The sequence below is a fragment of the Odocoileus virginianus genome, chromosome 7, assembly GCF_023699985.2.
Source record: "Odocoileus virginianus isolate 20LAN1187 ecotype Illinois chromosome 7, Ovbor_1.2, whole genome shotgun sequence".
In the NCBI taxonomy this organism is placed as follows: Eukaryota; Metazoa; Chordata; class Mammalia; order Artiodactyla; family Cervidae; genus Odocoileus; species Odocoileus virginianus.
In genome coordinates, this window is record NC_069680.1 from 1,331,717 (window position 1) to 1,359,636 (window position 27,920).

General features: G+C 44.4%; 1 protein-coding gene and 1 pseudogene across 1 annotated transcript in view; one reads left to right on the forward strand and one right to left on the reverse strand.

Annotated features, from left to right (window-relative positions):
* Positions 1 to 27,920, reverse strand: part of PIK3AP1 (phosphoinositide-3-kinase adaptor protein 1) — a 115,236-nt gene that overhangs the window by 46,311 nt on the left and 41,005 nt on the right. The window contains exons 3-8 of the mRNA XM_070469955.1: positions 11,875 to 12,014; positions 8,631 to 8,775; positions 6,682 to 6,824; positions 6,031 to 6,163; positions 3,355 to 3,551; positions 278 to 467 (exon numbers count right to left, since the gene is read on the reverse strand). Coding sequence (XP_070326056.1) covers positions 278 to 467; positions 3,355 to 3,551; positions 6,031 to 6,163; positions 6,682 to 6,824; positions 8,631 to 8,775; positions 11,875 to 12,014 — 948 coding nt within the window. The remainder of the gene's footprint in view (positions 1 to 277; positions 468 to 3,354; positions 3,552 to 6,030; positions 6,164 to 6,681; positions 6,825 to 8,630; positions 8,776 to 11,874; positions 12,015 to 27,920) is intronic.
* LOC110132552 (large ribosomal subunit protein eL31-like) lies at positions 15,134 to 15,490 on the forward strand (annotated as a pseudogene).

The following is a 27,920-nucleotide window of genomic DNA, read 5'->3' on the forward strand; positions in this document are numbered from 1 at the left end:
CAGCCACTGATGTCACTTCTGGGATCTGAAGGCAACACTTTCATCAACTCTGCCTTCCAGGCCCCTGCTTAAACTTTCCCGTAACAAAGCAGGAAGTCTGGAGAACAATTCTGCTTGTCATAGCACATAATGACCTGTCTAACTTTGTGTAAAACGGGATCTTCATCTCTCTGGAGCTGGGGTAAGGGTAAGCAAGGGACTTCCCCCACACACAGCAGAAGGAAGAAACGCTTTTGTCAGCAGAAAGACAGAAGCAGAACTGAGCCGGGCTACTTACACAGGTCCTCGGTGGCAGCTGGGACCAAGGCCGCCATGGACTCGTATAGCTCCTCGTCACAGCCGGGGTTGAGGGAGCATTTCATGAGCAGGTCTGTGGACAGGTGGGCCATGGACTCATATACAGAGTCAGCCTCCTCCCCTTGCATCAGCTCTTCTTTAATGTGACTCTTCAGCATGTCCACAGTTTCCTGAAAGAGAGGGAGGGCCCCACGGGCACGCTGACACAGCCGGGCTCTCTGGGCAGCGTCAGGTGCGCGAGTGGGCTTGTGACAGTTGAGTAAAGGTTCACAAGAATCAGGGTTGCACCTGGGAGTGCAGGTCTGTATTTCCCACCAGACTGAAAGCTCCTTGAGGAGCCGGGCTCCAAGTCTTTGTTCTCTGTCCTTTGTTTTCACCTCTGTATCTTCCTCCAACACTAAGGAGCAGTTAGGCACCCAGAGGGGACACCTGTTAAATGTCCAATGCCCGAAGGATAGAAATCTCCCACCTTCTCATGAGTGCCTTTGACGTGTCAGGCAAGGGCTAGCGATGCGCTCATGCAGTGTCTCCCGACATCCTTTCCATTGCTGCTTCTGTTCCCTGGCTCACAGATGAGAAAACCTAAGCTCAGAAAAATCTAGTGCCTTACTCAAGGATCCGCAAGCCTGGCTTCTGACTTTCCTACCACACCTTCGTGGTTCCTCAAACGGGAACAAATGGCACACAAAGGTGGAACCTTTGCTGATTAGCCAGATGGAAATTCAAATGGGCTAAACAGGCTGCAGCTAAGTTGCATAGTCAGAAGTCCCTTGGGAACTTGGTTCACCTGTCCTTGTTCCTTACATTAGGCTGCTCCAAAGTGCCTGACAGCACACTTCTCCAAAGTGCCCACCTCAGTTTTAAATCCTGTGTCCAGAGGGAGAGGTGGTCTTGGGTGAAATGCACTGAAGTCGGAGAGACCCCCCCCCTCCTTTGGTCATTCTGCCTCCAGGTGGTGGTGAAGCCAGAGAGGTGATTTCTGTGAAACCTCTGCACAACTTTTCCTGGTAAGAAACTCTGGTGTTTCACAATCCTTATTTCAGCATCAACCCACAAAAATCCTCATTTTCATCATCACTACTACCCCATGAGCACTAATCTGCTCTTGACTCTCTGTGTTGGTTTCCTGATGAACCCCAAGGAACGGACGAGGTGACAACTGTGGAGTGTTGGAGACTCAGAGTCTGGCTTTTGGTTTTGATATGGTGGAAAGAGGAAACAAATGGGATGGTTCTTTGGAGTCATCAACAACACGGAGAGATGACCTTTGTGGGGCAAAGCTGGAGATGCATTGGTTGAAATGATTGCAGTCTGAGAACAAAGATGATACGACAAATGTGAAACAGATTAACTTCAGTGCAAACTGGACATGCATCTTTCCATGTCCCTATGACATAAAGTAGGATAACAGGCCTCAGCTTTAGCATCAACTAGGTTCACATCCTATCTCCACCCTGACAAGTGTGGGGCCCTTGGTACGACTACTCTGCCTTTTGAGGCCCTTTTCCTCCTTTATTGAAGAAAGATAACAATATTGCCAACTTCAAAGAATAGTGGTGAGGACTCAAGAAGACAATGCATTTGCCAATCAAATAAATGCAAATAAATAGTGGTCATTAATATGAACACAGTATGCTCTTAACAAAAATTATTGGCAGGGAAATGAAACACTGCCTTTTATACATTTTTGACTCCAAAGTGAAGCCAAGTAAATGCTTCTAGACTGTAAGTACCTTTTAGCTTCATTTATGCCAATGATACACCAAATAGGCACTCATGCTATTCTATTCATTCAATATATTTAATCACTCCCCAAATTTGGGGGGCCTCTCTGTGTGTCTCAGTGAGTCATTGCCTTGTAGATTGTCAAGTCCAGAGCAGAGAGATCTAAGTTTCTGGGGAGGTGTCAGGCTCACTCCTGTCTGACTGGATTGTGTTCATTGTTCCTTTTGAGGTCATAGCCTCATATGAGAGGCTGAGCTGTTTCTGCATTGCTGCTGTGAATCGTGAAAAGGGAAGAAAACCAGAAAAGGGTGGAGTCACAAAGGGCATCTGCCTCCAAAACAATGGAAGGAATTTGGGGGCATGTATCAAGGCCAAGATACAGGATGAGATTACACTCAAAGAAGGACCCCTAAGTCAATGATAGAGGGGGATCTGTGGATCCTAAACTAGAGAAGCAGTTAAACCTGAAGACAGGCAGAGGCTCAGAAAGAAAGAGAGGTTGTCAGGAGGTGGGGCCTCACGGCTGGCCTCCCTGTAGCCTCAGTTGCAGAGTTTTACAGTGGTCAGTGCTAAGAAAGGAACCAAGCTTAACAGTTAACCTGGGCTTGATGGTGGGCGAAGCAGCTGGGAACATCCTGCCAAGTGCCTTGGAGGTGGGTGGGGAGTCAGCTGGAAAGAGGAGTTGGCATCTGCCCTCAGCAGATTCACTCGACAAATGTCCCTGTAAATTCTTCGAGGGTGGATCTTAGTGCTTTACCTACATTATCTCTTTGTATTCTCAAAACAACCCTAAGAGTAGAACTATTATCATCTTTCTCCTGCATATTAGGAAACTGAGAGAGAAAGAGGATAGATACATGATTTGCCCAAAGTCATGTGGCTAACAAGTATTGATGAGGAAACTGGACCCAGGTCCATGTGACTCCAGGCTTCCCAGGTGACACTAGTGGTAAAGAACCTGCCTGCCAAAGCAGGAGATGTTAAGAGATGTGGGTTTGATCCCGCATTCAATCCTGGGTGGGGAAGATCCCCTGGAGGAGGGCATGGCAACCCACTCCGGTGTTGCCTGGAGAATCCCATGGACAGAGCAACCTAGTGGGCTACAGTCCATGGGTCGAAAAGAGTTGGACACGACTGAAGTGACTTAGAACGCACACATGCACGACATGTGACTCCAGGGCTCATCTCTTCCGCCCGTGTACACTGGCCCTGCCAGCAGAGGCACAGGAGGATGTGCTAGAGATGAAGTCCAGCCAGATCTTTGGTGCAAAGGCAGCCCTGGGGACCACATCGTGCATTTCCAATTCCCGGGCCCCCCCGCCTTGACCTTACCACATACTCGTCGATGAACTGCCGCAGGTCCCGGAAGCCGTGCTTCTCGGCGATGGTGTTAGGATAGTGGCCGTGCTTATTGGCGACACTGTAGGCCTGTAGGGCTCCCGGGCAGGTGAGCAACAAGGCAGTGAGGTTCTTCAGTCCGTACTTGGCAGCAAAGTGCAACAAAGTGGGCAGCTCTTCATCCCTTTGATCTGAAAAATTGTCAAGCAAAATGTAATGATCAGAGAAAGCCCAGGGCACCATGCTCATGCAGATGACACTGGAAACCGAGTGTGGCACCCAGCGGATGCTCAATCATTGCTTCTTGGTTGACTGACCTAACATCTAATGGCTTTTCCTCTGGGGCACCACTGAAGATGACAGAAGAAATGATATGTCAATTAATTAGCAAATCTATCATGAATATCCTGCCTTCTTTCTCTAAAAGGACTGGAGAATCCTGAGAAATAACACCAGTTCAAAATATGTGGATGTTCTAAGGGTTTTTTAAAAAAAACAGACATGAAGAACAACAGGGATTGTGTTTTGAATGTTTCTTCAAATTTCAGAACACTTTAAAATAACCGCTTTATGCTGATTAAACGAAAGAAATCCTGGGACTTCAGTGGTTAGGACTCAGTGCTTTCACTACTGTGGGCACATGTTCAATTCCTAGTCAGGGAACTAAGATCCCGCAAACTGTGTGGTGTGACGGGGAAAAAAAAAAAAATCCATCTCCTTAGCACTTATGCCCAGTTTCATAACATGTGCCAAGTAATCCTGAGGCTGTTACTTAGACTTTCCATGACCTTTAGTTTTGAATTAGAAAATATTTCCGGACTATCTCAAAGGGACCTGGGAGGATTAACAAGGTGGTTTTCAGTGAGCTCTTTGTTGAGGACAGGCTTTGAGTGATGGTAGGAAAGTACACGAACCCAAGGATGTCCATTAACCTTCCGCTTTTTGAGAAACGAAGTGCTCCTGAGAGTCACTGGTCCCCAGGGGCCCCTCCACCTACTAATACATGATACAGCAAGTCAAACTCAACCAAGGAAATAGACGTGTTTGTTTTTGGAAGTTGGAGACAAACCTCTTTTTTTTTTTTTATAAAAGTTGATTTCTAAGCCCAAAGTGAAAGTGAGGGTCGCTCAGTCGTGTCCAACTCTTTGTGACCCCACGGATTATACAGTCCATGGAATTCATCAGGCCAGAGTACTGGAGTGGGTAGCCTTTCCCTTCTCCAGGGGATCTTCCCGACCCAGGAATCGAATCGAGGTCTCCTGCATTGCAGGCAGATTCTTTACCAACTGAGCTATGAGGGAATCCCAAAAGTGATAGATAAATAAACAGATAAATATATGTATATATACATATGTCACATATATATGTGTGTGTGTGTATAAATACGTATATGTATTTTTTTAATAAGACAAACCCACGGATATCCTGGTGGTCGAGTGGTTAAGACTTTGCCTTACAATGCAGTGGGTTTGGGCTCAATCCCTGGTCAAGGAGCTAACATCCCACATGTCTTGCAACCAAAAAAAAAAACAGAACATAAACAACAAAAACAATACTGCAACAAATTCAATAAAAACTTTTAAAATGGTCCATGTTGAAAAAAACCTAAAAAAAAAGACAAGCCCAGCATCCTATTTACCAGGATATAATCTTTGGAATGAAGGTCTGAAAATGTCCCCAGGATTCCCCATGATTGTCAAGCTATGAAATATTCTTTCCTGAGCCTGAATATGGAATATTAACACCCACTGAAAGTGATGCAAGAACATTCCACAGTAGGAAAATGGGGAGAGGCAACAAGAAAATGCCCCTAGGAGAAGTACTTGAAGGTAACATAACCTCATACTTATGGTTCTCAGAGGCTGTGGAAGGATAAAATGCAGGCAGTGAGTAACCAGAGACTTGGGTTCCTCCTGGGCAGTGCAGCTGTGGCGTGAAGGAAAAATGGCATCCACAAAAGTGCCACAACAAGCATCCAGTCCAGCGTGCAGGGCATCATCCCCATGAAAGTGGTTCTCCCAGCTACCAGCAAGGCACACATGCCCACAAGACTGCTCCTCCCTTGTCAAACAAATAATTGTTTTGTGCCTACTGTGAGCCACCAGGCACAGTCCCTGTGTTCATCCAGCTGACAGACCAGCAAAACAGACAGACAAAGCTGAAGTGTACGAGAACCCGACACGCTAGGGGAGCCTACAGCATGCAGGTGGGACCTACTTGGGGAAGTGCTTCCTAAGCTGCTACAGCAGGAGGGGAGGAAGAAGCTGTACTCTCATAGGTTGAGGTAGCAAGAGGCAGGGTGGAATTTTCATTAGGTGAAAGAAGTTCATACCTTCTGTAGAGCAGAGCATAGAAGCCAAGGGAGAGAACAGAGAGGGGTGAGAGCAGAAACACTGGAGGAGCCCGTGGGGAAGGGCTTGTGAAAGGTTAAGCAGTTTGGACCTCAGAAGACAAGTGGGAACCACAGAGGGTATTCAGTAAGGGAGTGAGATATTTGGGCTTATAATTTAGAAGAATCTCAGGCTGACCAGAGAAGAATAACTGTTTCTCAGAGGATGAACGGAAGAGCAGGACCCAGTAGAAAGCATGAGCACAGGCTGACTGCATGCTGAAACAGACCAACTGAAATCGACCTGCTGCCTTTTCCTTGAGTTTTGACTGTTGACTTACTTGTCATCATGTCTTCTTCTTCCAGCTGGTTGATTCCAAAGAGGTGCAGCCCACTCGCAGGAATGTTGTTCTTCAGGGACTCCGTTAGCAGTTTATCAAGGGTCTCCGTGTTGTAGGGCACAATTTTGAAGGCCTAAATACAAAAGTGAAGATGGTCAGATTTTAAATCCAGCTATCTCCCACCCTTTTCATACTGTTACATCTTTTTGCCTTAATTGATGCTTTCAAACTGTGGTGTCAGAGAAGACTCTTGAGGGTCCCTTGGACTGCAAGTATATCAAATCAGTCAATCCTAAAGGGAATCAACCCTGAATATTCATTGAAAGGACTGATGCTGAAGCTGGAACTCCAATACTTTGGCCACCTGGTGCAAAGAGCCAACTCATTGGAAAAGACCCTGATGCTGGGAAAGACTGAGGTCAGGAGGAGAAGGGGACGACGGAGGATGAGGTGGTTGGATGGCATCACCGACTCAATGGACATGAGTTTGAGCAAGTTCTGGGAGATGGTGAAGGACAGGGAAGTCTGGCGTGCCACAGTCCAACTGAGCAACTGAACAACAACAATCTCCCACCCAACAGATTTCAGATTGTGAACCATGAGCAGAAACTATAGGTACAGAAAACTCTGGGGTCCTTTCATCGTCCTTACCTGACACATGAACTCCACAGGATTTGCAGCATTGGACAATAAATTCCCAATTTCCTCCATGTCAGTATAATAGCTGATAATGGTGTCACATACCACTAAGTCCCCGGAATATATCTTCAGAGAAGCATTCCCAGATGAAAGGTCTGGATGGAAGAAAAGATACTAAAAAACTGTTGGGGTTTTTTTTTTTTTAATAAGAGTACAGGGGAAAGTCTTCCTGGATTACTTAAACAGTGAAGAAATGAATTGGGGACTGGAAGAAAGGGCTTGGAGGTGAACTGTAGGGTTGGGAAGTGAGGGACAGAGCAGAAGAAGCAGTGGGCAGACTAACACACAGGAGAGCTCTGGGTCAGAGGGATTATCCGCACTGGGTCTGCAACTTAACTTTTCGAAGATTGCCATCTGCTTTACTCACTACTGCAGGCCCCGAGTCACAATAGACAGGAAGAAGAGCTGGATTTAAAGCACTTTATGTAAAGGCTGGTGGCCACCAGAGGCGGGGGAGATGCTGGCCAGTGGCCACCAGAGGCGGGGGAGATGCTGGCCAGTGGCCACCAGAGGCGGGGGAGATGCTGGCCAGTGGCCACCGGAGGCGGGGGGATGCTGGCGGTGGGACTCCGCACTTCACCCATCACGCCAGTAGAACTGATTCGCTCGCTGTGCGGCCGTCACTACTGTGCGCTCTCCCGGAGGGCTCTCTCTGCTACACCACAGGAAGGGGTTTTGAGGGGGAAAGAAAAAATTAAAAATACACCAACCACAAAGATTCGATTCACAAAAGAGGAAATGTGACACGTAGAGAACATGGAAAAATACTTAACCTCGCTAGTAACCAGAGAAAGGCAAATTAAAACCATGGACTACTTTTTAGAAACAATATTAAACTAGCAAAAATATTCAAAGTGACAAGGCCTAGTGTTGGTGATGAGATAGCAGATAAACTTGACAGTAGTAATATCGCTTAAAGCCACTAAGCATCATCTTTCAGGACCCTTAAAAACGCCCAGTGTTTCAGGAATTCCATCTCGAGGACACTAACCTGCATGCATAAAGAGGCTCAATACATCATCACTTAAAATAACAAGAAGACAATAAGAAATCAAAAATGACATAAATAGGCAATAATGAGGAAATGAAAATTAAAAGATATTTCTATTCAGCTGAGTGTTATATAGCTTTAAAAATTATGATTTTAAGATATAGGTACAATTTAAGGGGCTAGTTTTATAAATTATGGTACATCTACACATTGGATTACCTTGCAACCATTAAGCATCATTTTGTCAAAAGAATATTTATTAACATGGGAAAATATTCACAGTGTATTTTCAGGTAATGATAGTTAGTTGCAAAACAAAGTTATGTACACAGATGTGGGAAAATACAGAAACCAGTGATTTCCTTTGGGGGCATATGGGTAATTTTCCACCTACTTTCTTTTATGGTTACTGTATTCTCCAAGTTTTCTATATTGAGCACACATTACTTTTGTAATAGAAAAAAAATTATAAAATTGAGAGTTTCAAAGTCCATGTAATAGTACAGTGGTAAAAGGATGGAGACAGGATAAATTAAGATTACATAAAGAAAATCAGAATATAAGGTACTAGATGCTATTGGAACAAATATGCTTTTAAAAATTAGGAACAAAGGCAAAGAAGACCCAGTGACAGGGTGTCAGATGACTTTATCCCTACTTCTCCTATTTTTCTCTAATTTAAAAAAATGTTAATACATTAACTTTGTAAACATTGTAATATATCCATTTCCTCCCATCATACATGTATGCTTCTACAACTTCTTTTTCCTTTCAAGAGAATATAACAACAAACCCAAATCTTGGTTGTCACTTTTCTCAATGACTGATAAAGACAGCTGTCAACAAGGTAAAGAAAGAAGGGACCTCTTCACACGAGGCCTAATTTCTGGAGGTCAATGGGGCTACTTACTGGGAGCTTTCACGGAAACAGTGTACTCATTCTCCAGCTTGGCTTCCACCCTTATTGAGGGAGAATCCTCACGAGAAAATTCGGCTTCTGTTGTCACCTTCTCATCCAACTTACATCTCACGATGACATAGACAGTGGTTTCTGCCTGGAATGGGAGACCAGTCATTGTTCCTTCTCCCTGGTTTTTGGAGCCCCAGCTCTCCCCAGTGAAGCTGCTCCAGAGCGGGGTGGGGTCTACAGTCCAGTGCCAGGCAGTGACTGCTTGCCACAGGTCCCAAAAGACCAGTTACAAAGCCCAAGAGTGAACATTTATAACCCTTAATAGCAATTTGATCATCTTATGTCTGTCAAACCCAATAATAATTTTAAGACCTGGGGCTGGTATTTTATACGTCTATTCATTTACTTTTTTATAGCATTTCTTTTTTGTTGTATTATAAAAGTATTGGTCTGTGGCAGAATTGGAAACTTGAAAGAACAACATTTTTAAAATGTTCTTCACCACAGATAGTTTGAGAAGCAGTATTCTAGATCAGGGTCTTTTCTAATGAGTCAGTTCTTCGCATCAGGTGGCCAAAGTATTGGAGTTTCAGTTTCAGCATTAGTCCTTCCAAAGAATATTCAGGACTGATTTCCTTTAGGATGGACTGCTTGGATCTCCCTGCAGTCCAAGGGACTCTCAAGAGTCTTCTCCAACACCACAGTTCAAAAGCATCAGTTTTTCAGCACTCAGCTTTCTTTATAGTCCAACTCTCACATCCATACACAACTACTGGAAAAGACCCTGATGCTGGGAAAGATTGAAGGTGGGAGGAGAAGGGGACGACAGAGGATGAGATGGTTGGATGGCATCACCGACGCGATGGACATGCATTTGAGCAAGCTCTGGGAGCTGGTGATGGATAGGGAAGCCTGGGGTGCTGCAGTCCATGGGGTGGCAAAGACTCAGACATGACTGAGAAACTGAACTGAACTGATTCTAGATCAGCCTTGGTACCCAAACTGAGGCCAAGGGACCAGCAGCATTGGTATCTGTGGAAGCTTGTTAGAAACACAGAATCTCAAGCCCTGCCTGGACCCACCAGACACCACACCAGAGTCTGCATTTTACCATGACCCCTGGGTGAGTCAGCCTTACAGAGCAAGAGGCACTGATTTACAGAAGGCTTCTTGAGTTTTGGAATTTATGCTCTTCTCAGATGGAGAAAAATAACTGATTGGAGGATTAATTTCCCCAAGGCATTGAGCAACCTGAGTGCAGTTTTATATTGTTTTGAGATCTCTTGTCAAACCTGCCAGATGGAATTATCTATTTTACTGTGATGGTTATCCTGGTTAAGTTCTTAAGACATTGAACTAGAAAAGACACGCTGTCCAAAAAACAGGGGAAAAGGAGAAATTTCTGGCCATAGCTAATCCCCAGAAGTTCATTGTAAAATTCTGCTATCAAGCTTTTAGAGTAGGCCTTTGTGATGAGGGCCACTCTTGATTCCAGAGCAGCTGGGAGGGGGGCTGTGGTCCTGGCTCACAGAGGCTGCTAAGGGTGAATGTGAGTGTGTTTGTGGTGAACCTGTCTCTCACTGTGGGTCCAGCCCTGTCCAACCTGCTCCTTCTCCTAAGGAGGGTGGGAAGCCAGTGAAAATGAGTGTGTTTCCCCCTTGACAGTCATGACCCAACTCCAGCTCAGCTGCCCCAGGATCCAGAGACCTGGAGCAGGCAGCAGAGAGAATCCTGGGTCAGTGGGAGCCAGCACAGGAGAAGGAGCCAAAGCCTGGAAAACCAGGGAGGTATGAGTGGGGTATTAATCTTCAGTTCCAAACCCTCCTCAGTCTGCAGCCTGATGTCAGGATGAGAGGGGCGTGGGGAAGGCAGGAAAGAGTATAGGGAGACTAGAAACTGCATGCCCACCATAAAGCCTGGCTGATCAGGAAAAGGAGTGAAGCGGGTACCAAAAAAAAGGGACTGATGAGAACCAGGGATGCATCTAATGGCCCAGCTGCTCATCTCAGACCTGGTTGTTACCAAATTCTGATCCAAAGGAAGCTGGAAACAGATTTTCATGCCTAATTTTTAAAACACTGAGCAGCTCAAACCAAACACATCTATGAGTTCAATCCAGTCTGAAGAAGCAGCTTGCAACCCCCATGGAGGGCATCCTTGCCCAATGCCTTGAGGTCTCAGGCTGCACAGAAAGCCACTCACAAGTGCAGAGAAGCTAAGACTTCCCATTTCCATGGCCCTTCCGCCCTCTTGCCTCCAGGAGACCACAGTGGCAAACCTAGCACAGGCTCCTACCCACAAGAAAGCATTTCACTGCTCTGAACCAAATATTACACATTTTTCATCAGAAAAGGAAAAATAATGAAAAACTATCAATACTGTGGTAGTATTCAAATGACAGTGGCTCATCAGTTGGTTATCACATTCAAATCATCTCTTAACGTGGGTCCTACCCCTGAAAATGTTAGTCATGTTATGCTCAGGCATTACGGAGAAGGCAATGGCACCCCACTCCAGTACTCTTGCCTGGAAAATCCCATGGACGGAGGAGCCTGGTAGGCTGCAGTCCACGGGGTGGCGAAGAGTCAGACATGACTGAGCGACTTCACTTTCACTTTTCACTTTCATGCATTGGAGAAGGAAATGGCGACCCACTCCAGAGTTCTTGCCTGGAGAATCCCAGGGACAGGGGAGCCTGGTGGGCTGCCATCTTTGGGGTTGCACAGAGTCGGACATGACTGAAGCGACTTAGCAGCAGCAACTCAGGCGTTAAGCTTCTTCCTTTTGCAAGTGATACTGGCCAGCAAGCTTCAGCCATCAAGCTTTGAGGCACTTTGGGGCCATACAAGGAGCCAGCTGACAGAAAAGCAAGCTGTCAAAATGCCCAGCACTGGGCTGGAAGGACCAGACCCAGGCCTCTAACTCCAGGGTTGGCGTATAGTGTATTGTAATGTTCATGTCTGCTGGTCTTCAACACATTCTAAGTTTTTGTCTCATGAACTTAATGTCTTGAATTGATGACACATACATTCCTGGGCTCTTCTCCCTTTGACTTAAAGGAGTGAGGCATGTCCAGGGCCCAGGCCCTGGGGGTCCCAGGGTGGCTAATGTATATGGAAGCCCTACAAGAAAGCTGGGATTACACAAAGGTGTGACAGGAGAATACCGCTCCCTTTACTACATCCACTGAAAAGCCCCGAAGCCCGCGCTCCAACATCCATCCACCAGCCCCAGAGGTGCCTACCCCACAGCGGATGCGCTCCGGCTGCACCACCATCAGGTTCCCAGGCGGAGTCTCCGGCGGCGGCAGGCTCTGCTGCTTTGAGTAGGGAAGGACCTTCTCGTCCTCAGTCTCGGTGTCAGTGACTGAGTCGCAGCCAGAATCTACGGCACAGAGAACACAGCTGAATGGAAAGAAAAGGAAGCGGAGCTGGGCATGTCCCACCCCCATTAAAACCCCAAATGTTACCAAATAGGAAATGGCTCCGAATGTCAAACAAATACAAGCTGAAGGGAGTGACTCAGGAAATCATGAAAGAGGACCTCTTGGGGAAAAGTCAACCCCCATGGGGGCCACGAGGATAGGGTGACGGCAGGAAGATGATGGAGGAGAGGAAGGCCAAGACGTCTGGGGCAGGCTGCTGTCTGAGGCCGGCAGGTCTGGTCGCAAACAACAGACTTATGCAGGCTTCACCTCTGGACTTCTTGCAGGGCTGGCTTTGATGACTGAGGAAAGAGGCCCCTTCTCCTCAATGGAAGGGGTGTCAAGACTAGGCTGTCCACTTAAAGGCCATCTTTTGAACATCAGGTAAAACCTGTGCTTTCCAGGAAGTCACTATTCCTCAAGGTCATGGCTAGCCAGCCTACTCCCTCCAGGGCAATGGTAAAAGGCAATCACTTTCAACAAACCTTAGAGAGTCATAGAGAGTCACTGGGTCCCAAATCAGTACCACAGCCAACACCCCTGCCATGGGAAGACTGGAGCGTGCTCAGATTTGGAGCAGGTGAGCAGGGGTGTGCAGATAGAGCATGGCATGGAGTGAGATGATGCTGACATGGGGGTACTTGCAACCTACCAGAGCTCTAAAGCAGGGACTCTTAACCAGGGATCAACAACTGACAGGATGCCTGTGTGCAAGATTCTCTGTGTGTCTGTGTGTGTGCATGTGTGTGTGTGTTTGCCTAAACTTCCCTGGAGATAGTCCAGAGCTTCATCAGATCCTCAAAGAGGAACAAAATGGTTAAGAACAGCTGCAAGGAACAGGAAAGTCCATCTAGTCCCTTCCTCAGGCTTGTTCTTCTCCATTTCTAAACCACCAACAGAGCCAGCCAACTGTGCCAGGTGCTGCAAGAACACGAGTGTGAACCAAACACCCATCCTGCCTTCAGAGAGCCCATCTTCTAGAAAGGCTGGAGAGAAGTTAATTTGGCTGATTCCGGCAGGCTGGCCTCCCATAGAAGGAGTGACATACATCCTGGGAGAAAGCTGGGGTGGCAGATCAGGCAGATATGTCCCCAAAGAAAGCTGTAACACAGGCTTGCTCTCTAGATCCCAGGTCATGCCAGGGGAGGGCTGTGCTCCCACCACTATGAAGGCTGAGGTGCCAGAGCAGGTGTGGGGAACCAATCACCACCTTGTCCTAGGGCCGTAACTGTGAGTCAAGGGTCTCCAGAACCTGCCCAGGCCAGGGGAGGGCCCAAGGCCTCCCAGATATGCAAGTGAAAAGCTCCATAGCCTTGGGCAGGGGTTTTGTCCTGGAGCCTGACATGTGTTCTGACAGATGTCTACACACTGGTCCAGTGTGTGATGGACAGTCAGGCAGGTACCGATTTCATCCAAGACGCACTAGTCCAAAAGGCGGGGCTGAGTGCAGCCTGGTCTCTGACCTTGTTAGCACAATGGGAATCTGGGCAGAAGTTAGTGCTGAGTCCCAAGGAGACAGATACTGTTTCTCACTCTGCGCCAGAGCCACAGTCTCCTCTATCTCTCCTTTCCTTTCAGGCCTACTGACCCCTGTCACTCAAGGCTAATGACCAGTGCCCCTCGACCCCTGCACACAGGCTAAGTGCAGTAGTCTCCCCACCTCCGTGCCATCCAAGCCAGATTAAGGGAAGGCTGATATTTTCTCCACCGGATCTGCCCTTCTCCACAACATTTTCTCCTTGAAAGTGAAAAGTGAAATTTGCTTAGTTCTGTCCTACTCTTTGCGACCCCATGAACTATAATATCCATGGAATTCTCGAGGCCGGAGTACTGGAGTGTGTAGCCTTTCCCTTCTCCACGGGATCTTCCCAACCCAGAGATCAAATACAGGTCTCCTGCATTGCAGGCAGATTCTTTACCAGCTGAGCCACAAGGGAAGTGCAAGAATACTGGTGTGGGCAGCCTATCCCTGCTCCAGCGGATCTTCCTGACCCAGAAATTGAACTGAGGTCTCCTGCATTGCAGGCAGATTCTTTACCAACTGAACTATGAGGGAAGCCCTTCTGCTTGACTGGTCACTATTAAAATGGCCAGGGCCCATCCCCATGAACAGAACTACACATGCTACCCAGGTACACTCCCACCCACCACGGGAACTTGTGAAAGAAAGAGCCAAAAAATCAGGGACAATTAATATTCTTCCTGTTAATAACTATGTAACACCACATCAAGCTTTAGTTTTGTATCATGCGATGCCTAAACATGTCAGTTTTTCATTTCTATGGTTCTTCCTGGATGAGAAAATAACCTCATTGACTTACCACATTCACCAGTCACTTAAAACTGCAAGAAACTCCCTGGAACTACTTATGGATCTAGAATTGTTTAGATACTACCCTGAGTGGGTACCAACTTTTGCCAACTACCTATTCTAATTTATTGTACAGATATAATTGCCTTAGGATAGACTCACGGTACGGTCTATTGCTTCAAAAAAGAAAATCTCTTCATTTCTCCCAAATTGCTGACCCAGTTAGTTGGCTGGCCAAAGAATTAAAGCTCTAATAAATAAAATCAAGAAAAGAATAGAGAAATAGAAATAAGCCAAACAAGAAAGAGATGATAACAACAAATATGGAGAAAATTTTAGAAATATACTGATGTGAAAACTTGTTGCTAATAGTTTTTTTTAAATTTCAATACAATTTTTACAGAAAATATATAAACTATCAAAACTATTTCAAAGTAAGTAGAAAATTTGACTAAAACAATAATCACAAATTTTTCTGACTTTCAAATAAAATGTAAAGTACAGGTCACACACCTTTCCTGTGCTGAATTTTAAATTGTAGTTGCCACAGTGTTTCCTATCTAGAAAAATTCCATTTATATAGGTTTTCTGTCTTCTACTAAAGTTTACAAAAACAATAAAAGATAAGTCTTATTTTATATTAAATGTATAAAAAAATTTAACAGAGCAATTAAATACAATAGACAACTCCCAAACCAAGTTTCATCCTCACAAAAACTTAGTATGTGACAATCCCTTGCACTCTCTTTCCAACCCCACCCCTGCAGGATGGCTCCCACAAAGAAGGGTGGCGAGAAGAAGGGCCGATCTGCCATCAAAGGAGTGCCCAAAGAATACACTGTTAACATTCACAAGCTCATCCTTGGAGTGGGTTTCAAGAAGTGTGCCCCTTGGGCACTCAGAGAAATCTAGAAATTTGCCACGAAGGAGATGGGAACCCTAAGTGTGCACATTGACATAAGGCTCAACAACCCTGTCTGGGCCAAAGGAATAAGGAATGTCCCATACCCTAGTTGTGTGCACTTGTCAGAAAACATTCACTGAACAAACCACACATTGGTTACCTATGTGCCTGTCACAACTTTCAAAAATCTACAGTTAATGTGGATGAAAATTAACTGCTGATTGTCCAAAAGTTATTGAACTGCCAAAAAAATAAAAAACAAAAACACCTAAATATGTAATAAGGAAAGCACTAAAAATCAGTACAGAATAAAGAAAATGTTTGGTGAAAAGGATGACTCAGCAGGCGGTACTGAAAAAATTTAGCTATATGGGATGGACATAGAGAGACAGAGAGACTGTTTAGAATCTTAATTCTCATACACTCCAAAAGAAAATTTAGATGGATTACAGATGGAAATGAACAATAAAACAAATTTTAAAAGATAAAAGTATATTAAAACGTGGGTGAAAATTTTATCTTTGTTTTAAGAAAAGATTTGTTTATCTTAAAAACAATTGAAGAAATACAATTGAAACAAGCAATAGCGTTGATGACATTAATTTAAAACTTAGGTAAACAAATTTAATTAAAAATAAAATTGTAATGCTTTAGCAGCATTAGTCATAATAGTCAAAGGTGGAAACAACCCAATTACCCATTCTTTGATGAATGGATTGACAAATTATTCACCACAAAAAAGAATAAAATGCTAATACATATTACAACATAGATGAATGTTGAAAACGTTATGCTGAGTGAAAGAAGCCAGCCACAAAAGATCACACATTACATGATTTCAAACATACGATATGTCTAGAATCATCACATCCATAGAAACAGAAAATAGTAATTGCTTAGGGCTGGAGATTCTTGGGAAGGGGTGGGGAGGCTGGGAGATAACAGCTAAGAGGTATGAAGTTTCTTTTTGAGGTGATAAAAATATTTTAGAATTGATCATAGTGACAGTTGAACTGGTCTGTGAAGATACAAAGAAGATCACAGAATTGTATAATCTAAACAGGTAAATTGTTTGCTATGTGAATTATATATCAATAAAGCTGTTACCAAAAATTCAATGGCAAACCACAAACTGGTTGAAAATTTGAAACAAATAGGCCAAGGGAACAATCTCCTTAATATATGAAGAGATCATAGAAATCTCTTTAAAGATACCCAAAGCCAAATAAGTAGATGATTCACAAAGGAAGAAACAAAACTTACCTCCCTATTCAGAAAAATTAAATCATTCATTATCACTAATCATCATGGAAATGCAAATAAAAATAATATACTGCTATTTTACCTTTTTCCAATTAAGAAATATTTGAAGGTGAGGTAGGACAGGTACTCTTACTGGTTGCTGAAGAAAGTATAAACTGGCACACTCTTTCCGGAAAGCCATGTGACCAAGAGAGCAAGTCTTTACAATGTTCGTGTCCTTGGCCACACAACTCTACTTCTAGAAATCTCTCTTAAGGTAGGGAAATAAATGTTCAAAATGTAGACAAAGATAATGAGCCAAGATGTCTGCTAAATCATTCTTTGCATCTCTGAGAAACAAAGAACAACCCGATAAAAGAATATTAAAAGTATATTTCACTTTAAATATTATTTTATGTAAAAGTTTATGACATGGCTAAGCGAAAAAAAACAGAATATAAAATCATACATCTCAGAGTATAAGATACCAGTTATATAAAGGAAAATGCATTTTAAAACATCAGAAGAGGACTTCCCCTGTGGTACAGTGGGTGGGAATCTGCCTGCCATTGCAGGGGACGCAGATTCAATCCCTGGTCCAGGAATATTGCTCCCCCATCCATGGGATTTGCCAGGCAAGAGTACTGGTGTAGGCTGCCATTTCCTTCTCCAGGGGATCTTCCCAACCCAGGGAATGAACCGGGTTTCCCGCATTGTAGGCAGACGCTTTGTACCATCTGAGCCACCAGGGAAGCCCTTCAACTGGGATGGTGTGCCCCAACTACTGAGTCTGGCTGCAACGACTCAAGCCTGCATGTTATAGGGCCTATGCCCTGCAGTGGGAGAAGCCACCGCAATGATAAGCCCTCACACTGCAACTAGAGAGTAGCCTCTTCTCTCTGCAACTAGAGAAAGCTCTCACACAGCAACGAAGACACAGCGCAACCAAAAATTGAAAAAGAAAAAAAAAGTCAGAAGGAAAAAACAAGTGTGGATACTGTGGCTGATTCGTGCCAATGTATGGCAAAAACCACCACAATATTGCAAAGTAATTAGCTTCCAATTAAAATAAATTTTTTTAAAAAGAAAATGTGTGGATAAACTGTGCATGACCCTTCCCTCCATCTTTTCTACCTTCCAACCATTCATACATTTTCATATTCTCCACAGTGAGAAAACACTTTGATAATGGGGAGAGGTGAAGATGGGCAGAGAGAAAAGTAGCAGCTAAGTCTTTTGACTAATCACTTCATCAGTTTGGCATCATTTATGATGAGATTGGTCCTAATAGTAGAGCATGTTGCAGATATTCTCCAGTGTTCAGGTCAGCCCTAGAAACAACTCCTTCTAGTAGGTCTATTCATTTAGTCACCTGAAATGAATGAGCTACTGGAGGCTAATTCATTTCAAGAAGTCAGGCAGGATGCCATTCACTCTGCAGGGCAGTTCCAGTGGTGCCAGTTGAGAATCACTTTCATTTCTTCAGCCACATCGGCCTCTTCCCAGCCCACTGTACACTGGGTCAGGGTCCAACCACTTCAGCAGATTCAGAGTTTCCTTTGAAGGAAATACCAACCCAGACAAAAGCACCATCAAAACCCACCTGAAAGAATGAGATGGCACCGAAGTTTCCCACTTACACATGTAAATTCCTCTCACTCCCTCCCCACATTGACAATAATACTATCCTTACTGTCCTGAGACTCAAATAAATAAATTTTTGAGTGAAAACAAAACACTGAAAACCCCAAGGATCCTCCCAGTTAAAATATTATCAAAACACCAATAGTATCCTTGTTCAATCACTAAGTCCTATCTGACTCTTTGCGACCCCATGGACTGCAGCATGCCAGGCTTCCCTGTCCTTCACTGTCTCCTGGAGTTTATGAACTTCAACATTTTGGGAATCAGTGAACCAAAATGGGTGGGAATGGGCAAATTTAATTCAGATGACCTTTGTATCTACTACTGTGGGCAAGAATCCCTTAGAAGAAAATGGACTAGCCCTTATAGTCAACAAGAGTCTGAAATGCAGTACTTTGATGCAGTATCAAAAATGACAGAATGATCTCGGTTCGTTTCCAAGGCAAATCATTCAACACACAGTAATCCAAGTCTATGCCCGAACCACTAATGCCAAAGAAGCTGAAGTTGAACAGTTCTATGAAGACCTACAAGACCTTCCAGAACTAACACCAAAAATAGTGTCCTTATTGCTTTAAAATTTAACAATATTCCTCTCAGCTTTTATGAGGCCTGGAGAAACCATGGAAAAATTATAGAAAAATACTTTGTGTGTCTAGCTTATCTATTAAGGACCATGTGGCAAAACACTCCTCGAATTCAGTGTCAGAAAGTCTGCCTCTCCAGAGAACTTGCCTGCTTTCTCTCATCAGCACAAGCTAACATGGTGTGTTTCGTTTTCTGCCCTTGCTGCCACGTAGCTCAGTTTCCATTCTGGTTCTTAACCACTGTTAACACTTTCATCCAGGTCTTGCTCTTGCCATTTCTCTTTTTTATATTGTGTTTAATTTTGGAGGTTGCTTCAAACATTTTGGGGATCTAGGTAGGGTGTGAATCAATGTTTCTCAAACCTGGTATCTGACAAAAGTCCTCAGATACAGTCCTTATGAGAATTAGTGCTTGGGCTTTTCATTTAGATGACAGTGCCTTTAAAATGTGATGCCAAGACATTCCAGATTATCCAGGTGACCATATTATAAATGGTTCCCTGGCGGTCCAGTGGCTAAGACTGCATTCCCAATGCAGAGGACTCCCTCGTCAGGGAACTAGGTCCCACATGCCACAACTAAAGATCCTGCATGCCACAATGAAGATCAAAGATCCCACATGCCACAACTAAGACCTGGTACAAGCAATAAACAGATATTAAAATAATAGTTAACAATTGGACCCAGCCACAGGATTGTGGTATCCGTGTGTGCATGCGTGTGTGTGTGTGTGTGTGTGTGTGTGTGTGTGTAATCATTTTGCAGCTAGGTCATGCTAAGCTGACTGTCAGGGGCTAATGAGGAAAGAAGACAGGGGGCAGGATGACACATACATGAGGCATTTGTGCCAAGTGAACACAAGAAGGTTTCTCCACACACCACTTCACATTGAGTAATGCGGTGGGAGATAAGTCCCCCAATAATACAGGGGAGTTGTACAGAATCCTTTGACAGAATCAGCAAGCACCAGAGCCTCATGTCACGTTCATGATGCTGTTTCAGAAAGTGACCATGATCTATGACAACAACAACAACAAAATATGCCCTGTATTTATTTCACACATGTACTGTGTAAATCTGGTTCATTTGTTTTGCTTTTGGAGTTGGGAAAGAACAATAAGCATTAGGAGTTGAATATGTTTATACATATTTGAACAACATCAAAATAACTTATCACACTGAAGGTTCATAATTTTTTTTCCTTTATAAGGAAATTAAATAGTTATTTAACTTTATTTGAGTCTAAAGAAACTATTAACTTTAAATGAATTGAGTATGTGTGTGTATTTGGATCTGGGGCTTTCCTGGTGGTTCAGATGGTAAAGAATCTGCCTGCAATGCAGGAGACTGGGTTTCGAACCCTGGGTCAGCAAGATCCTCGAGAGAAGGGAATAGCTAGCTCCCCACTCCAGTATTCTTGCCTGGATAATTCCATAGACAGAGGAGCCTGGCAGGCTACAGTTCAAAGGGTCGCAAAGAGTTGGACATGACTGAGCAACTAACTTTCACTTTCACTTTATGTACTTGGAATCACACCAAGCCACCTGGACAAGCTCATACTAGGTAAGAAGGCTGGTGACTATTACTAATATTGATAACAATAAAAGTTACCATTTACTCAATATTTTAATAAGAGGGCTGAGTGACGGACTCAATATTACTAACAATGATAACAATAAAAGTTATCATTCATTGAATATCGTGGTGACTGCCTTACTAGACAATCTCATTTAATTCTTACGTCCATCCTGTGAGATAGAAATCAACAACCTATTTTACAGATGGAAACACTGTGCCTGAAGGGTTGAAGGAACCCAGCCCAGGCTGTGCCACAGGTAAGCAAGGGGGAACGTGGGCGTTTGCCCGGAGGTGGCTGTGCCCTGCCTTCTCTGGATGTGGACGAGGGCAGGAAGCAGCATCACTCGTTACTCCCGGTCTGAGGTTCTGACTGTGGCTCAAGAGACATGACGTGGGCTTTTGTTCACCAACACCTGGTGATCCTGCCTTGTTCTGAATGATGCTGCCTTGGCTAGGTGTGTCATGACCCACCACCAAGGCCAACAGGCACATCCCAAGGATAGAGTTTAAGTCAGAGGACACTGAATTCCAGCTGCACCAGTCAGGGTTCCGTGTGCTCCAGGGGCCTCTGCCCGAAGCTGCACAGTCTCAGTTTCCAAACAAGTTTTCAGACCACAAGGCTGACTGCTTCTTTCCTGTACATTGTCTGGCACTCCATCGGGACAATTTTTTAATAGTCTGAGGGACAGGAAGGGTGAAGACGGCCAGAGAAGGATGTTTGCTGATCTTAAAACATTTTCTCCCCACTCCCCTCTTGGAATATACAAGCTCACTTCTCTTGTAAAGGCATGCTAAGCTTTGGGGAAAGTACCATAGGCAGGTGGTTGTTGTTTGGTCAAAAAGTGTGTCTGACTCTTTGAGACCCTGTGGACTGTTGCTGCCAGGCTCCTCTGACCATGGGATTTCCAAGGCAAGAATATTGGAGTAGGTTGCCATTTCCTTCTCCAGGGGCCCTTCCTGACCCAGGGATCAAACCTATGTCTCCTGCATTGGCAGGCAGGTTCATTGACCACTGAGCCACCAAGAAACCCCACCATAAACAAGTATCATTCTTCAAAACGACCACAAATGCCATTGCTGAGCATTTACTATAGGCCAGGAACCAGGCAAAACCCTTGACATCAATGATTCTATTTGATCACAACTAATAGATTAGAATAATTCTGCCCATTTCACAGATGAAAAACTAGGGCACCCAAATTGAAATAAATTGTCCAAGTCACACAGTGCGTGCTGTATAGAAAGTTAACCCCCAGATCCATGCTCTCATGCACTCTGATAGTGTTTCCCACTCTGGGGACCATGTGACCAGTACACAGAGGATGATTTCAAAGTGTACAGCAAACATGCGCTGACAGTGAGCCACATGTAAGAAAGCAGTCCCCTTCCAACCCTCTCAGTCTCACTTATATCAAGAAAGGCTCAATTTGGTAAGAGGATGCCTTTAACTTCTCCTTAACATGCTTACCTCCCTCTGAGCCGTGGAGAGAACAAGGCACTAAGCCCATCGGCTTCTGCAGGCATTAGTGTATAGTAGAATTTAATATCACTGTTCTGTTTTTATTGTCTTTATTTTTATAGTTACCTTGTCTCTATCCAGAGATATTGGTTTTTAATTTACAGCAGCAAACTTTCCTTTTAAAATAAATTTATTTACATGAAAAAACAGGAATTGACTTAAAGAAAGTATTGTTAAAAGTACCATGAAAAAATCTGGAAATAGATACTGGTAATGGTTGCATATTGTGAATGTAATTAATGCTGCCAAATTGTAATTTTAAATTGGTTAAAATGGAAAATATTATGTTATATATACTGTCACAATTTAAAAAAATTGATAGTGCAATATATCCACAAATCACTGAATTGCACACTCTATATGGATAAATTTGGAGAAGGCAATGGCACCCCACCCCAGTACTCTTGCCTGGAAAATCCCAAGGATGGAGGAGCCTGGTAGGCTAGAGTCCATGGGGTTGCTAAGAGTTGGACACGACTGAGCAACCTCACTTTCACTTTTCACTTTCATGCATTGGAGAAGGAAATGGCAACCCACTCCAGTGTTCTTGCCTGGAGAATCCCATGGACGGGGGAGCCTAGTGGGCTGCCGTCTATGGGGTCGCACAGAGTCAGACACGACTGTAGTGACTTAGCAGCAGCAGCAGCATATGGATAAATTATATGGCATATAATTTATATCTCAAAAAGGTGTTTAAAAAAAAAAAAAACCATGTTGAGGATTCTCAAATGACCAAAGTTTAGGAAAGCCTGAATTATGATATACTGCTTTCATTTTGTCAAATTAAATTTATTAGTGAATTTTAGAATGAGGTAAAGCAAAGCTGGGAAAGCAGGAAAAAGGCCTGTAGCATAAACATGCCAAATTATTTTCTCCAAGTTTTAGATGACAAGGAAAAAGAAAGTGAAAAAAGAAGGAAATTAAGGAGATAAATTTCAGCTGAGAATTAAGAGCTTTCTACCAATCAAGCTGAAAGATGGGACGAAATAGAGGTGGTCGTCGGGGCAAGTCAGGGGCTCATGGGTGCCTCTTTGCTGATATGAAGTAGGACACCATCACTTTGTGCTCAGGATTCCACTCTGTCTGATGAAAGAAAGAATGAAGAAGATTTAAAGTTCTTCAGTTCAGTTCTGTTCAGTCGCTCAGTCATGTCTGATTATTTGCGACCCCATGAACCTCAGCACGCCAGGCCTCCCTGTCCATCACCAACTCCCAGAGTCCACCCAAACCCATGTCCATTGAGTCGGTGATGTCATCCAACCATCTCATCCTCTGTCGCCCCCTTCTCCTCCTGCCCTCAATCTTTCCCAGCATCAGGGTCTTTTCAAAAGAGTAAGCTCTTTGCATCAGGTGGCCAAAGTATTGGAGTTTCAGCTTCAACATCAGTCCTACCAATGAACAGCCAGGACTGATCTCCTTTAGGATGGACTGGTTGGATCTCCTTGCAGTCCAAGGGACACTCAAGAGTCTTCTCCAACACCACAATTCAAAAGCATCAGTTCTTCAGTGCTCGGCTTTCTTTATAGTCCAACTCTCACATCCATACATGACCACTGGAAAAACCATAGCCTTGACTAGACAAGACAAAGGTTCTTGGAAGAAAGCAAAAATGAATAGTCAAACAACCTAGGCAGTGTGGCCCATGAAGAAAAAGGAGCCATGTTCCCTCTGCAATTGTATCCCGGGTCAGGGCCCAAATTTAACCACCACACAGATGGGGCAGAGGTCTAGAGAGTTGTCTGAGGTCTGGAAAAACTTTCAGAGATTCTCCAATCAGGAGGAAATTTCTCAGCTGTTCTGACTCTCATCCATCCTATTTAAACCACGATGATGAAATCACAAAACTATTTTTCAAAGTCCAAGTCTTGCTTCCTAATCACCAAGCAAGTATCCACTGAATATGCATGACAAGGATGCCACAGGAGTTCCCAAGAGTGCACCTGGAGAGCATCGGCCTTAAGGAAATGCCCCTGAACTGGGAAGATAAGGCTCCACATGAAACAACTGAGAGGACTATGTCTTACCAGGAAGCATCATGAGACCATAAATACAACTAAATAAAGTGAGTTGGGTTTCCAGCTGTTTATAAAAGTGCTGGCACATAAAAAAAACATAACAGAAGTTTAGAGAAGTTGAGAAAAACCTCCTGAAGGATGAAGAAGTTAATTTACTTTAACCAAAGCAAATAGCATTTGGGTGCTGGGATTACCCTTTTAATGAAAAAAGTATATTTTCCATTTAAATTAATAAAATAACTAGTAATTCATTCCTCTATTCCTTCAACAAACATCCAATGCCTTTCAATGAATAACAAACATTTAAACCCTAGCCTAGGCCTCCCAGGAAATGTCATAGTGAGAACATTTCAGCTTCACTGAAAGTGGAGGGACCACAGAGGAGAGAAACAGGTTCTCTCCACCTTCCAGAGACAAAAGAGAACAGGAATAACTTCAAATGGACAAGCAGGGATTTATAAAACAGCTTATGGCCACTAGAGGATCAAAGAAGGATCTCCCCAAAGATGTGACAAGTAGGGCCTTGAAAAGCACAGAGAATGAGGACATGGGGCTGGAAAGACTATCCTGAGAGAGGTAAAGGCAAGCTTAAGGACACAAAGGCATGAGAGCAAATGATGTGTGTGGACCACAGGAAGCAAGGAGGAGAGGCACCTTCTGTGTGAAGTGGGGAGGGAGGGTGATGGGAGAGAGGAGGACAGGAAAGGAATCCCAAATGCCATGTTACAAGTTTGGTCTGCACAATGAAGACCTGTCAGCAAACAGTATTCATGAAAAAAAGGAAATTCTGTGAAATATAGGTGAAAACCATAGGCCTTTTTTGTCTTGTTTTTTTTTTTTTGTTTTAGTTGTGCCACATGGCTTGTAGGATTTTAGTTCCCCAACGAGGAATGAACCCAGGCCCACTGCAGTGGGAGTACAGAGCCCTAACCATTGCATTGTCAGGGAATTCCCAAACCATGGCTTCATTCTGTTCTGAAAGTTTAAGAATTTTCTTTGCTTGTTTTTGAAATAATTCCAGACACACAAGCAGAGTATGTCAGCTCTTTTCTAAATATTAGTCAGAATGGAGAAGTGGAGCTGCTGACCACCCATCACACCTTGAGCAAGCAATGCCTTTAAATCTGTAAAATAACATGAACCAGTGGCTAACAAAGTGTTACCAAGCCAACATCCTGCTCTACCTGCTTTCATGAGCAAATAAGATGCTATAATTAACCCAGTGTCTGAAAGCATACCACAAGCACGGTTCACAAAATGCTCAGAAAAATGGTTCTTAAGTAGACAAAATACTTCTCCTACTGTTTTTCTTGTTTACACCAGCTATAAGCTTAAAAAATCAGTGTCATTGCTAGTGCTATGTCTGTAGTACAAAGGGAGACCTCAATCCTGGCCTTGTCCCCAGATTCCAAATGTGTGGATCCCAATGAAGGAGTTTCTGTTCCACTGCAAAAGCATGTGGGTTCTTGGGGGGAGGTGAGAGGGACTCAGATCTTGAGTTTCAACAACCCCACCTCTTCGCAGCTTCCTGACAAACATCAAGACTGCTTTTTCGTTTTAGTCATCACCCATGGGTCTTTCTTCCCCGCTTTTCACCCACCTCGGTTAATAGGTATTGAATTTCCCGTCCAACTAACCGTTTTCACTTAAAAAGCCCCAAACATAGTAAGTATACCCAGCCAGCAAGTCACCAGCTACCCCCTTAAGTCATATACAGTCATGAATCAGAACGATGTTAAGAGGACTCAGTGGAATGCCAAGACTCTTACCCACCATGGGTCTTCCTGGCACTGGTCGGGGTATTGGGGGGAGGTGATGATTATCTAGTGGTGCTAGTGTGAATCCATTACAGTGACATCAATCATTGTCCTTGTCACCTTCATCATCATCATCCTCATGATGCCAAAAAGGTAAGGCAGAGAGAGCCCTATGGACAGAGCCCTGACCCAGACTTGAAACGAATTCATGGCAGCCTCTCTACCTCCCTGGAAATAAGGAGAAAGAAGTAGAAAGGAGAAGGAAGGATGGATCTGCTCCTCTAATAAGTCCACACTGACTTCCTGTGGCAGTCGATGCTGCTGATCTTCCCCGCACAGGCTGGCTCACCTGTCACATCCGACCTGCTCTGCCATCCAGTGGTCCGTGCTAGCTGCAGATTCCCTAGGCTGCCGGGTTTCACCACACATCGATGGCTTCCCAGCACTTGGTAGAGGGTTCTGGATCAGCAATCTACTGTACATCAATCCCAGTCTTATCCAGCTCACACAGACAAGCAATCGTTTTTCCTTCATTCACCAGGCAATTCCCCTGGCCCTCCTTAAGGTCCTCAAAGTTCAGGATAAGAGGACAGGGCAAGAGGAGCGGAGCCCTAGGGCCGCTAAGACCTTTATGCAGCCCCCACCTAGCTGCTCTAAATGAGCTATTCAAAGTGTCAGTTCAGTCGAGCTTTAAAGCAAAGGATGATGGTTCTTCCCGTCCCCTCCCCAACTCACCCCACTTGCTCTTCAGCTTGAATAAAAATAGCCCCACAGCTGAGGCTGCCATGACAACCGATGAGTGTGGGCTCACCCTTGTCCACTGATGATAAAAATCTGCCTGCAGCCTTCCCACCCGCCCAGCTGGGGTTGGGGCCCTTCAGCCCTCTCCCAAGTTCAACCTTCAGGAAAAACTCTGAGTAGCAGAGCCGAGTCGCTCCATACTCAACTGAGAAGCCGAGGGATATTTGGAGCTCTTGCACCACCCAGTGCCTCATAACTTTTTAATGTGTTTTCGTTGTTTCTTTCGGTATCCCCAGGCACATATGACAGATATGACCACCTTCCTTTTGCAGATGGATAACTGGGGGCACAGGGACATGAACTGATGTCAATGCCCTCGGTCATTAGCTTCTGGATTAATGGTAGAACCCCATTAAGAACTCAAGGCTCCCATCTCCTCTCCAGTTCCAAGATCAAAGGAACAGCTGCTCTTGGGAAACACAGTGCCAGCGGGGAAATCATTTCCTTGTATGAGCTGCTTCCTGGCCACAGGCTGAGGTGCCCTCAACCACTCTCTGGGATAAATCTGGAAAGGGTTGGGGAAAAAAATCTGCTGCCCCACCGTCGGAACAAGGTTCCATAGAAACCCATTCTATCCTGGACCCATGATCTTTGGGGCTGCTCCAGTAAGTGTGGCTGCTCGATGGCCAAGTTTACCAAGAGTCTTAAGACGCACTGTCCACAACCACATTTCAAAGGCCACCACTGGGGAGAAAATTCTCCACCAGGGATCTCAGAGCTGGAGGCCAGCAGGCCCCTGTTTCATCGTTCAGGAAACCCCAGTGTTGCTAACAAAGCAGGGGCTGCCACAGCCCCCATGAAAGCTTCCTCTTTCTTCATCTCTTTCCAACACTTATAAATGTGCTTCCTCTCTCTATGTAAATTTCGTTCAAATGGCATGACACAGGTTTGTAATGAGGCCATTAATAACTAGCTTTTAAACAGCTTCTTCTTGGTTTCCTGGTTCAGGAATCAATTCTAATCTAAGCAGACACAGATATCTGGATTTGCTGATATGAGGACAGACAAATGGGCTTTCTTTGGGCAGACTACGACAACACAGTTCATTTTCCCCCAGCCAAGAACTGAGGCTGAAGGCAACTCTTGATAGCAGAACCGAGCTTAAGAAATTGTAAAGAAAATTCTTCTTTCGTCTCTCCACCACTCAGTCATCACACTTCCAGGAAAGGCCAAGTGGACATTTAACTTCCCCCACTTTTGCAGACCTTTAGCATTCTGACCAGCTGAAACTATGAAACTGGACTGGTCAGTTTCACTTTCCATTTCTGGAATGGGTGACTTTCTCTCACTCTTCACCCTGAGACGCTGTATCTGGGTTCCAAGTACGGTCAAGCTGGGATGGGAAAATGCTCTCTTCGGTGATTGGCTTAAAAAAATAAAGAACAAGATGGCATCCAAATCAGCTTAAATAAGTGTGGGCCAAAATAAAAATTTCTTTAACACAGGAGCTGCTGACTGCCCCCAATAATTAAAATCTGGGCTATGAAGGGCAAAGCTCTAAAGATATG